Consider the following 13,289-nt stretch of genomic DNA (forward strand, 5'->3'; position numbering starts at 1 on the left):
CCTTCCACCCAAGATCACAGACACACCAACCTTCTACCTGACCCCACAGACACACCAACCTTCCACCTGACACCACAGACAAACCAACCTTTCACCTGACACCACAGACACACCAACCTTCCACCCGATACCACAGACACACCAACCTTCCACCCAAGACCACAGACACACCAACCTTCCACCCAAGACCACAGACACACCAACCTTCCACCTGACACCACAGACACACCAACATTCCACCCGACACCACAGACACACCAACCTTCCACCTGACCCCACAGACACACCAACCTTCCACCCAAGACCACAGACACACCAACCTTCCACCTGACACCATCACTACCTTCTCAAACTCCATGTCCCAAATCTGTCTCAAATGTCTTTGGAATATGTGGTTAGAAGGATATAAAGAGTGAAAGGTATGGTGTACACAACCAGAAATCCCAATCCTTGGGAGTGTTTAAATCATTAGACTACACAAGGAGAATCCATCTCAAAACCAACAGAGAAGAATTGGAATGAATGCCAGAGAAATACCGGAGGCTGAAACATGCATCTGTAAACATAGCATTTTATTGACAAAATGTTTACACCATTCTTAACAGGAACTTTTTCGTGACAGAGCATGCCACACTCTATAAAAGCACACGGTGGAAGTCAAGCTGAAGAAACATTATTCCAAAGTGTGCCAGACCTACTGTCTGCAAACAGAAGTACACAGAAGAGAAATCTTACAACAAAAAGCAAATGGCTGAGTTTTCTTTAACCGGCATTTACAAACAAAACGGACATCATACAGTTTACATAGACTTAGGTCCAGCCCAAGATCAGACTGCAAAAATAGTCATTGAACACCCATACAGGCTTGGCAAATCCTCACCACAGTACTGTGTTACAGGTAAGCAGGCAGTATGTCATTTGTTGTGAAGCCACCGTGGCTTTAAGTTCAGGCTATTTAGAGTGCTACCAGGCTTGGGACACCAGGGGCAACTCCATTTTCAAATAGATGCTATTGTAAAAGGCACAGGTTGCTTACTCCTGGCACTGGGTCTTGACAAGGGATGGCACTCTCAGGACAAAAGAAGGATTGCTGGTACAAGGGCTTAGATTGTCTTTTCTCTCTAGGTGTCTGATCTGGTCTTTTAAACCCTCTGACAAGTGCTCTCTCAGACTCCGTGGGTTCTGATCTTTCAGCCTATCGTCCTATCACCAGCAACAGATCACATTCTGTCAACGTAGTTGCCTCTGCCTTCTACAAGTCCTGAGGGCTCTTTCCCCTACAGAGAAGGGTGCGTCATCATATGTGCCGAGGTGGCTGGGGCAGGGAGCCTGAAGGAGAATTCCCTGCCAATCCTGTGGAAGGCAGGTGGTAATTTCTGAAGGTCAGGGTGGTGATTGATGATGGTGTAAGTGACTCACGATGTAAAATGATGAAAAGACTGAGTGGGTCGAGTTAAAAAAAAAAAAGGATCCTTTCCAGGGCATATAGTTCTGTCTACAACAGCCTAACAAATGGTTTAGAAGTAGAGCTTCGATCAGCTGCTCTGACTACCCAGCTGCCAATCATCCTCCCCCTGCCAAGCTGCCTGGTCCGTCTGGTATCACCGGCATGACCCAAGTGGAGAAAGTTTCATGCACCATGCAGTAAACTTCAAACAGGGATGGGAGGGAAAGAAGTTCCCTTGCTTCCAAGCCTTTCCAACGGGGCGGGGGGGGGGGGATTACTTAAGTATAAATGCCAAGTGTTAGAGAAGGCCCAACAATGTTAGGAATAGTCCTCAAGGCAAACAGTACCGAGGGCAGGCCTGGCAGTGCCTAGGGTAGGGAGCATCGGGCAGGCTGCAGCCGCCAAGCGCTGACTCAAGCCCGGCCTCGTGGAGCAGTGGCTGGAGCACACTGCCGCCTTTTGATGCCTGGGGCCTCCTTGACAATGCTAGCTCTGAGTAAAGAACATGGGCTCCGTGTGCAACATGCTATTTTGAAGATGACTCTCTCCAATGGACCGCTGCAAACAACCTGCTTCCAAACACTGGAAAATTCCCGAATCAAGAAGTGGCATGTGGAAGCCAGCAGGCTGTTTCTACTGTGCGATTAAGGAGGACATTAAGACCCGTAGTTGAAAACTGTCAATTAAAGAAGGCTCTTTAAAAAAAATCATTGCTGTCTTAGGACTCCCTATTAACTGGCAGACAGAGCTTGGCACTTAAGGCCTGTCTGTGGAGAGCTACCCGGGTTTTTGCTTGTTGTAATTATGTAGCATTTTGATGAGGCACTGGGCACCATAAAATGAACGCACAGCAAATTAAAACATTTTTTCTTAAGTTTGTTGGACATTATGATTTTAATCTCACCATCTACTACTTATATATTCTAATCTTGCTATCTAAAATGTTCAACATAATGAAAGGCATCGATGGAAGGCCTGAGACTTTTTTTTTTTATTATTAAACTTCTGAATCCCTTTTTGTTCTGAAGCCAAAATATTCTAGCACATCTATAATTGATTGCTCTCTGAGAGGAAAGAACACAGATATTAGTTATTTTTGATAGTACAGACCATCAAATTAAACATGATGCATGCTGGTGGAAGTCCTAGCTCCAGAGAGTAAATCGCTCTCCTCTGTGCTGAGAGCACACTGAAGGACGAGCTGAGAAATATGACGATTCCAAGCTCTATTCATCTACCCTTTGCAGCACATCTAATGAACTTCATCACGGCAGGTCTCTTGCTCATCACCTTCCGAGATACAGAAGGGAGGCTCCTGAGAAGTGAAGTAACCTTCTAATATTTTTTAGACTTTCATTTGCACATAAAACAGGACAAATGCCCTGGAATTCCATTAACATTTCTCGAAAATCAGATAATCAAATTGCCTGGTTTTCTATTACTGGAAGTCGAGACAAGCCTTTCTGCTGCCACAGGAAATTCACTGAGGTCATCCCTCTGAGTCTCAGGCTAAATTCTATCTGACCCTCCTTTTCTAAAGCTGCAGAGTGCTGTTTATCCTCTACATTAGGACATTTACTGGTGTGGTGTGCTGTGGTGTGGTGTGAGAGTATAGATCAGAGGACAACCCATGGAATTCTTCTCCTTCATTATGTAGGATTCAGGGATTGAATTTGTGATCAGCCTTCATAGCAAGTGCTGACCCCAAAACAAAAAACATACTCATGGCTATCTTAAGCTTTATCTTATACAGTATTGAAGCCAAGGAGACCAAGCAAGACTTAGTTGACAGCTTGGATCTTGAAGGTACACTCCGTTTATTCCTTAGAAACCGATAAGCTGTTAAGAGGTGGAACATATCTTGAAATGCTGCTTGTCCCTTCAGAACAAGTTTAAATGAAGGCTTCCAGGGGATTCCAGGGGCCAGCTACTACCATGGTTAGCTGTACCCCATCAATGTCTTTTGCAGCAGAAAGAGACAGAAGGCAATGAACTGTTGTCTTCTGGGATGTGGAGGCTGATGTGCTGGCATGCAATGTATCCCAAACCAAACCCACCTATTCAAACATGGTACTCTTGAAACAGAGCAGCAGGCCCTCTGGTCTGTCAGCCTGGGATGCCAGGAGACAGCTACCTACTACAAAACATCTTCAGTACTGTGTCTCTTAGAGTTTTAGAAAGCCTTCAAACCCGTTTACCTCCTGGAGACAAGGAATATATGTAAGACTTACAGAGAAGCCCTAAAATTAAACAAGGGTCACCCCCTCCCTTTTATCTATTAAAAAATCCGTATGGCAGCTAATCTCAACAAGGACACTGGCCTCTTCAAGTAGCCAAGCCTCTCATAAGAAAATTTCAAGCCTCTGGCCTGGGTAGGCAGTGAAGGGACAGGAGCACAGTGAGAGGAGGCGGACACTTTAAACGCCATCATAGATGGGGAACAAGGACTGGGTTAGTTTAAGAGGAATAAGCCTCTCGTCTGCCATGTCCAGCACTTGTCTTCGAGGCAGCTGACGAGCGGCAGACGGCGTCTCACTGGGAGGCAGAAGGGCTTGCAGTAGGTATTTCTCCCCAATCACTTCTCAGCGTTTACACTGAAGGACACTTAATCAGCTCTCAGGCTACGTCCCTTTAATCACCAAATGATAGTTAATTAGTTATCCCAGAATCAGAAAAACACTTATGTAGGAGGAGACATGGAGAGACAGTGGTTCCTAGGACTGGACACCTGCAAGGAGCTTATTCCAGTTCCTCTGAAAGAGATCAATACACACCGGCAGTTAATTAAAGATCTTCCCTTCTGTTCATTCTTCAAAGTTTTAAAAAATGGTCCTGCGTCACAAGGGAACCAAAGATTTTTATGGAGGGGCTATGTCTTAACGTCTTTGGAGTCTGGCTATTTCTCTTAAAAAACAGCCAGGAAAACAAGGAATGTACATTAGATTCCTGCTTAATCTAAAATATGGTCAATAAGCACTATGAGTTGGTTTTCTTGCGCTCTTAAGGAGAAGACAGTAAGTGGAGATCTCCCTGTGCTCACCGAGCAGAAAGGGTAGGCCTGACAGAAATGTGCCAAGCAGGACAGACTGGTGACAGAGAGGGCGAGGAAGACGCGAACATGGCGTCTATGCTTCTCATCCCGTCGAAAGACATGAAGCTGTGCTCAGTCATTCCCTCCATGTGACACGTGAGGGGAGACCAGTCATTGGATGCTGCAGAACAGACGCAGAGGTGTCTTCCTACACTCATGTGCCACGACAACCGGAATTCACCCAACTGTTCAGGCCAAGAATCTATACCATCTTTTGGTGAAACGAGATAGAAAAGGCCTCACACGGGCAGCCTTGTCCACATGAGCCAAGTAGCACTGTATTTGTTTATACAGAGGTGCTCAGACTCTGACTTCAGTAGGGATAAGCAACTTGGGATGTTTACAAGGCCTCACTCAGATCATCTGGGCTGCCATTCATTCCATCAAACCCTCTGTGGCTTAAGCAAGTGGGGGAGGGGCATAAGGTAGTAACAATTGTTTTTAAAAGTTTTGACTGTTCAGTTAAGGACAGCTCTGAAAACACAATTTGGTTTAAAATTCAAGCTGTTTCATTTCCTATTTAATCTTGTAAATTTCCTTCCCTTACAATACCCGGGCTGGAAGGGTGCCAAATTAGGCCAGGAACAAATTTCCAGCAGCTTCACTTGGGTGCTTTATTTTTAGATTATATTAAAAACCTCATTAGGCTCCTGAGGGAAAAGAGTGTGAAGCACTAACAGAGGCAAGAGAGAATAAAGGAGGGAAAGGTGGGCCGGGCTGTCAATAAGCAAAGCACTCTTAAAGCAGGTGGTCCAAGCTCTGTGGAGGACCTAAGAGGAGCTCACTCTTGCCCAGGGCTGCAAAGACCAGGCAGGCTGTCATGGAGGCTGTCACGGAGGCGCACGTCTTTATTGCCACTTCCAGATGGGACACAGAAGGGGAGGGAAGGAGGAAGGAAGCTTCGAGCTAAGTGCTCCATGCTTCTACACAAGGTAAATGGGTTTCAGAGTCTCCTGTGGACAGGCTGAAAGACGGGTGGGCACACTGGAGACTGGGCATGGGACTAAATAGGTACTGAAAGGAACTCAAGTTAGTAATATATTTACATAATTTATAATTTTTTAAGCAATGGTCTCATAAATATAGACTATAAAAATTTACATATGCTAGGCAGCATACAGTTGTCTTTCCCACCAAAACAAACTGGGCAAAAAACCAAAAACAAAACCATCCCACCAAAAAAGTCATTTGCTTTGCTCTCTCCTCTTCTTTTGAAACCACTGCCCGTCAGTTTAGACACATGCAACTCAACTGGCTCCAGGTAGCTTCTCTACCCCATTGCCTGGACCGTGAGCGTTTATGTAGAAAGGTGACCATAACTAATGTGCGTGGGTTCTCACATATACAGAGTCAGAAGCAAACCCAAGGTGAACCAGCAGCCGCAGTGGTGGTGGCAGCGGTGTTAATTTACTGTGCGTGAAAGTGCTTTAGAGACGGTGGGAGCAGTTCCAGGAACACCCATCCCTCTACTTGTAATCACTTCCCACAGCTTAATGAAGAGACTGACACTAGAGATGAGGACCAAGGAGATGACCATCTCCACAGCCTTTTCCCTTAAGATCCATGAAAGTGCTCATTTCCCTTTACAAATGATACATGAAATCCTGATTACAGAAGTACCAGCAATTCAGTCCTACCATCCATATCAGATGCTCCTTTCAGCTAGGTTGTCACTATGCCAGAGTCCACCATAGTAGTCTGCAGGCAGAGACACCTGCTGCAGTCTTCGAAGAGAACCAAACAGACAGTTCTCTGAGTCCTGTTTGCATAAAGAGCATGAGGCGGTGGCAGTGGCAGGGCACGGCTCTCCTGCAGCATCCAGGACCACCTGCTTCTTCATCAGGGTCAGGTCCTGGGTCATCAGCAGCAGCTTCGCTTTGGCTCCGATGGCTGTCTTCGGAGTTTGAAGCCCTTGCCGCCAGACGCCGGGTTGGCATCAGTGGATGGAATTCTCCTACCTGCAGCAGAGAGAGATGGAATGAGTTCGGTCTCAGACACTATTTTGGCAACACAGCCTGACAGTTTCAGTTTCATCCAGCTTGGTTCATCCAGGTAAGACCAGCAAGATGACAGGAACAGAGTGTGCTGCTTCACCTGAAGCAGAGTCACCTAATGCTGGACCCACAGGACACCAGCCACAGCAAAGAACAAAACATCGCCACAGCACCAGAAACCACAAGTCTTTCTTTCAGATGTCTCCAGCTCTTAAACTAGCATCTTATACTTCTATTCCAGGAGCCAAATAAGGATGCCACACAGTAGTTAGTAAACTTTTTAAATAAAAAAAAAAATTAAACTGTACCTGGCACTTTGGCCTCCAAGGATGGTCACACAACACACAGTGCACTGCTTTTGTTCTGAATAGTTGAGCATGTTCACAATCTCCTAGACTAACCACCCCTCTACTGATGGGTGTCGATCCCAAGCAACTGTGTGGTGGGATTACAGAACAGGAGAGGAGCCAGGGCCCTGTTCTACTCCAGGGCATTTATCTGCATATGCACCACATTCCCACTAACTACCTTGTGCACTTTAATGTCTGACAGGTGCTGCCAACCTACTTTCTGAAGAGCTGTGCATTATCTTATATATCACAGAAAAGGGCAGGCTTTACTTCATGGCTGTGGGGCTAATGTTGACTTCAAGAAAACCACCAATGACTTTCCACCTGCTTGAATGCTGTGGCTCAGGCTGCTTGTCCAAAGGCTCCTGCCCTCCTTTCTGAGCTATTCCAACACCTCAAATGCTACCAGAAAACCAGCACCAGCTGGCCTTGTTTTCCATGGGACTGGCATCCTTGAACTAGACCCCGAGCCCTCAGTCTTGCTTGCTTTCCACTATGACACCCCCATATCTAGTGGCACAGCACTGGGAAAAGGCTGACTGTTTAAACTAGGAAAACAGACAGGTCTCTCTAGCACAGCTGAGTGAGGGACAATCCCTGACAACTCTGTGGGTATGACTGCCAAGTCTTGTGAGCTGTAACCTGTGTAGACAGGACACAGAATCACTTCTACATGGGAAGAAAGTGTTCTCCAATTTTCCAAATGTGTTGCAAACACTGCTGTGAATAAATCACAAATATAGTCAACAGTCTCTTGAAGGTCACTGTCACTACGTTTTTCTCAATAAATAGAAACAGAAATACAGCTGGTACCACAGAGGCAACTGAAATGTGACAAAAGATTTCTAAACAAGTGTTTTGGAAGAAGGAGACATCTTTATGGTCTGGGCACAGCCAAAGGTTTCTAACGCTGGAACTGTGCTGATCATAAAGGAAAATAAGGACATAGTTTAGGTTAAGCAGCCAGCTCACTGGAGGATTAATTGAGAAATCAAAGTCAAACCAAGGGGAAGGTACTTCCAACATAATCAGCCAGGGCTGTATCCAGAGTAAGGCACGAGTCATTAGGAAGGCAGGTGGGGCTAGGTAGGCAAGGGGACAAGAACTCTAGAGAGAAGGTAGAAATCTGTAGACGGACAGGTGCTTAGCTTCAAGGTAGACATGGTACTGCCGGTCCTGCCTCTCTTACAGACTGACAGGGAAGAAATTTCATACACCACCTCTGTGGACAGCAGCTGGCACAATTACCACTTTGCAAACTGTTTGGCAGTGAAGTCACAACGAGGACATGCAAATCTAAGGATCCAGCAATCTTTCTCTCGGGCGCAGAGATAACCAAGCAAAATGCATCCAGATGTTCCCTAGAGGACACAGGATGCATACAAATGTTCCCCAGAGGACACAGGATGTTCAACAGTGCAGCCAGTAATTACCCTAAGTCAGAAACAACTGCCCAGTGTCTTGTCAACAGCAGAAGGGACAACCACATTGTAAACAGTCTCCATTTCTTCTTTTCCCAACTGTGAGTTCAAACACTAACACATACCAGCCCTGAGACTATCTGCATTTGTAAGATAATGTAAGCACACATATAGAATAAGAAGTTGGACACAGAATGGTAAGCAGGCTGGTAATGGAACCCAGCTGACAGAGTGAGTACTTGCCTGGCTCATATGAAGTCTTGGGTACAATTCCAAGCACAGCCCAGAGCATGAGACTTGGTGGGACAAGTGTATTCTAGGAGTCATGAGGGAGGGAGAGGAGGCTATCAGGGTCACCCTCAGTCACAGAATGAGTGTGAGGCTAGCCTGGGCTACAGGAGATGAAGACAATGGAGGAAATAAATACAGCAGTAAAATGCTGGCACACCTCTCATCCCAGCACTTGGGAGGCAGAAACAGGCAGATCTCTGTGAGTTCGAGGCCAGCCTGATATCTACATAGAGTTCGAGGCCAGCCTGGGCTAAATAGTGAGATTCTGTCTCAAAAAACAAACAAACAATACAAATAAAACATGGGAAACAAAAGCAGCTATCAGGATGGGTTATCCTTTGGGTAACAGCTGTGAGTGTCATACACAGGCTGTGTTCTGAGACAATGCATTGCTTTATGCTTCGAAACTGCCCTTTCCTGTATGTACATTATGTTTCAATCCAAAGCCTGTATGCCAGGTTCAAGTTATCTGACAATACTCACTGAGCAAACAAACAAAAAAAAAAAAAAACCAAAAAAAAAAAAAAAAAACCAAAAAAAAAAAAAAAAAAAAACCAAAAAAAAAAAAAAACAAAAAAAAGATTTCTATCTCTGTCTGGTTTTCATCTTCTTACTCACGGTGTGTACTGTGTGTCGTCTGTCTCTTTCTCTTTGCAGTGCAGGCAACTGAACCCAAGGACATGATAGGAAAGTCACCACCACAGGGCTGTACCCTGCTTGTCGGGGTTTGGTATAAGGAAGTGTTGCTCATACAGTACACTACCTTTATTTTTAAAACTAGAAAAAAAACCCAAAACAAAACCAGGGATGGTTTCAACAGATGACACGCTATATGTAGACATTGAAAAGGCTGTGAAGTCTGCTGACAAAACTTAGGCTGCCTTTCAAGAACAACCCAGGCTACCTGCTACTTATCAACACCATGTCTTAACCCTGAGATGAAGAGACGCTTGAGTGAGCCAGTGGCAGACCACACTGGCTATTTGATGTCTGCAAAAGACTCTAGAAAAGTTTAAATTAATGGCCAAAATGAAACAATGGAACACATACAAAAAAATCTACATCTTTGAGCTATCTAAACTATCACAGATGTGTTCACTCTTAAATTCTAGTAACACAAGATGAAAAATCAAACAGCCCTGATCTCCAGACCCCAGAGGGGGCCATCTTCTGTGACCCCAGCTATGGGTGCTGCAGCCCTGCTTCCTTGGGTGGCCCAGCATGGCTCTGATGGTTCCTGCAATTCATGATCTTCACCCTCACCAAGAGTCCTTCTAGCTTCCAGCTACTTTGGATCTTAACCCAAGGGCAGTTCATGGGTAAATGCACTGTGCTTGGTTGACTACTATATCTGGGAGCTGGCTATGCTCAGTTAAAGCAAATCATCCAGCTCCTCGAGGCCTACACTGTCAGGCCTCAGCTCCCGTCCCTCTCCCTCAAAGAGACCTTCCTCAGCCGTCTCCCTTCATCAGGCCTCAGCTTCCAACTCTTCCCCAGAGGGGCTTTTTCTTACATCTACCACAATTGCTTTCTTCATATTTCTTATTATTATGTGAAATGACCCTATTTATCTGGAGTTCACTGCCTGACTCCCTCAACAGAACATGCATTCTCAGAGAGCAAGGGCTGTGTCTATCTTCTTTAGGCTGATCCCTTGAGTCTGGAACAGTTCCCAATAAACATTTTGATGAATTTGAATGAAATGAATAAACACAGATGTGATATACAGAGAATCCCAAGGCTCAAAGCAGCCTCTTCTCACTGCATCATCCTGTTAACACAAGTGGTTGAGAAGTAAGAGAAGGGGAAGAGGACTGACCCTTTCCTTGCCAAGGGCTAGTTTTGGAGGTTTTCTTACAAATAGATCAAATACACATTTCATTTCCCTTGAGGTATTTTTTTCTTCTCTTCTTCTAGAAATCTTTAGTACTTTTAACTCTGTGTATGTCTGCATACAGGTATGAGCACAAAAGCACAGCTGTGCAGAGACCAGCAGTGTTAGATCTCCACGTGCTAGAGTTACAGGTGGCTTTGAGCATGATGTGGGTACTGGGAATCAAACTCAGGTCCTTTGGCAGAGCGGTATATGATTCTAACCACTGAGCCATCTTCCCAGACCTTATTTTGTTCACTTCTGATGGTTTTGGATGAGTAAATGAGACATATTTAGAAGAGAAGAGCACAGAATGGCGTCAACACTGAGAGGTATTCTTTCTGTAAAGGAGGTTACCATGCAACACCCAGAAACCCCACATGACACATACTGGCTGTTCTCATCTGCTCAAATGTCTTTTCCTGGACAGTCTCAGAGACTACACCAAACAAGGTGAGACTTTTAACCACAAAGAGAATTCTGTTTGTGTTTGCCCTGAACAGAGGAAACCCACAAGATGCTGAGATACTTACTAATTTCTATAAAGAGTTCATTTATGTTTATTGCATTTTTTGCGCTGGTCTCTACAAAGATGGCATGGATGGAATCGGCGTAGTCCTTAGCATCTCTCTCCATGACTTCTCTGGAAGGCAACAATTGCTAGTCAGAGGTTCTGTCCCTTAAGACCTCCCTCTACCCCTACGTGAACAGAAGGATGTTTGGATCAGCTGTGGCATGAGCCCAGGCAGCTTTTTAAAAAAAGATTTATTTATTTACTTATTTATTTCATGTATGTGAGTACACGGTCACTGTTTTCAGTCATACCAGAAGAGGGTATCAGATCTCATTACAGATGGTTGTGAACCACCGTGTGGGTGCTGAGAACTGAACTCAGGACCTCTGGAAGAGCAGTCAGTGCTCTTAACCACTGAGCCCTCCTAGGCAGTCTTTCCAGTTACAGGATCTTCCTGATAAGGTTTTCTAAAACTTCTATATATTAAACACCACCCCCCAGCCACCCCCCAAAACAAAGCCAAGGCCCTTCCTTTGGGAATCAGATGTGATACACAGAGACTGTCGATAAAATGGACTTTCTGTACTCAGGTACTGTGTGTGTCATAGCAGCCTGGGGAGGCAATGATCTCAGATAATGTCATGTGTGATACCACTAATGTTAGAGTAAATTACACACCTGTCTACATGGAATATAATTAACTCCAAATGCCTTAACTCTTCATTTTATCTTGAAACTTCAGGGCCAACCACGTAACACAAGAAAATTTTCAATGTCAGAGATAAAATAAAAGCTAGGCTCTTACCCTGGATGTGGCTCATTAGAAAAGGAACACACAGTCGGCACGGGAATCTCTCGTCTAATGACTCACCTGACATCAGTGAGGTCGCACTTGTTCCCTGCGATGGCAACAACAATGCTGGGGGGGCCGTGCTGGCGAAGCTCTCTCACCCAGTTCTTCAGGGTGGAGAACGTCTCCTGCAGTATGGAAACAGAGTAGCTAGAGGCCTGAGAGACACAGGATGGCAGCTAAGGAGAAATGAATAGAGTCTTACCTCTTTTGTGATGTCGTAGACGATGATGGCTGCTGCTGACCCTCGATAGTACATCGGTGCCAACGCTCGGAACTGCAGAGGGAGAAGCAGCAATGAAACTGGACAGCCAGGGAAAGATGTCCTTTTACCAGACTCTGAAGCCCATTATCCCTGCACAAAAGGTAATCTTTCTCTGAAGCCACAGAAGATGCCATAATGCTTTACAGCAAAAGAACCCATAATTACCAAAGGCAAAGACAGACCGCAGTGCAGGAATGTCTCAGAAGACAGTCCAGAAAACAGCTCTATAGGAATTGAATATGGGGCAATAAACAATTGTTTCAGCTAAAAAGGCTTTTTAATTGAACTCAATGTTGTAATTCCCAAATTCATTTGTTCAATAGTCCTTTAAACTTTGGCTTCCCAAACTAAGGAGATAAAAACATGCTGTAAATGGTTCTCCCGAGAAGCGGCTGCATTACTGGGTGTCAAAGAGATCACACTGTAATCTAGATGTTGATTGTCCTAGACATGAATGCACATTTAAATTCACTGCTTGAATGAGTTTGCAACTTGCTTTTCTGACATCTCCATGCATAGGTCTCATCTCTCTTCTATAATGTCACAATGCAAGCAGTTTCTGTCTCCACTCACCACACACTAGAGAGGGATACAGAAGGCAAAAGGACTGTCCTCAAAGCAAGGGTAATTCAATGGATGAGTGTGGGATAGAAAATGTGAAGCTCTTTCCTCACTCAAATCTGAGTCTTGGGCAAATGTCCCAGTGTGGTGTTCCCCCACCAAGGGTCATAACGTCATCTTATACCCTGGCTTTGAAGCCTGGTCCCCAAGAGTGATGCACCATCTATACACTGCATCTTCCTCCCTCCCGTTGTGGGGCTGTGTGTTCTCTCCTCAGAGAACACACAGAACACACAGAGCATTCCTGTGTCTTTAATGTCTCTTAGTTCATTGTCACCCTTCTGATAAAGTAGTGACATTTGGACTGCAACCCCCATGAAGCAAGATGTATGAGGTCTGCTACATGGCACTTTTGCCACCTCTTCTCACTCAGTGGGGCGCTTGGCTCTTTTCATCTGAGAATGGATCTGCTATGTCTAGACACAGATCTAGGGCTTTGTTGCAAATCTGTTCAATTTTTAAAAATGCCCGTTCCTTTCTCCCTCCCTTCTACAGTAAGTAAGGCATTCCCAGCTGGTCTTGAATTTATGATGTAGCTAAGGATGACCCTAAACTGCTGATATACCAGCCTC

The 13,289-nt window shown here is 45.0% G+C and overlaps 1 protein-coding gene across 1 annotated transcript in view; it reads right to left on the minus strand.

Moving 5' to 3' along the window:
• Window positions 1-583: 583 nt before the first annotated feature.
• RAB22A (RAB22A, member RAS oncogene family) overlaps window positions 584-13,289 on the minus strand; it is a 46,315-nt gene continuing 33,609 nt past the window's right edge. The window contains exons 4-7 of the mRNA XM_080925094.1: window positions 12,037-12,108; window positions 11,853-11,959; window positions 11,001-11,110; window positions 584-6,496 (exon numbers count right to left, since the gene is read on the minus strand). Of these exons, the coding sequence (XP_080781220.1) occupies window positions 6,399-6,496; window positions 11,001-11,110; window positions 11,853-11,959; window positions 12,037-12,108 (387 nt within the window). The 3' untranslated portion in view covers window positions 584-6,398. The remainder of the gene's footprint in view (window positions 6,497-11,000; window positions 11,111-11,852; window positions 11,960-12,036; window positions 12,109-13,289) is intronic.

This window comes from Micromys minutus, assembly GCF_963924665.1.
Source record: "Micromys minutus genome assembly, chromosome: 11".
Taxonomy (NCBI): domain Eukaryota; kingdom Metazoa; phylum Chordata; class Mammalia; order Rodentia; family Muridae; genus Micromys; species Micromys minutus.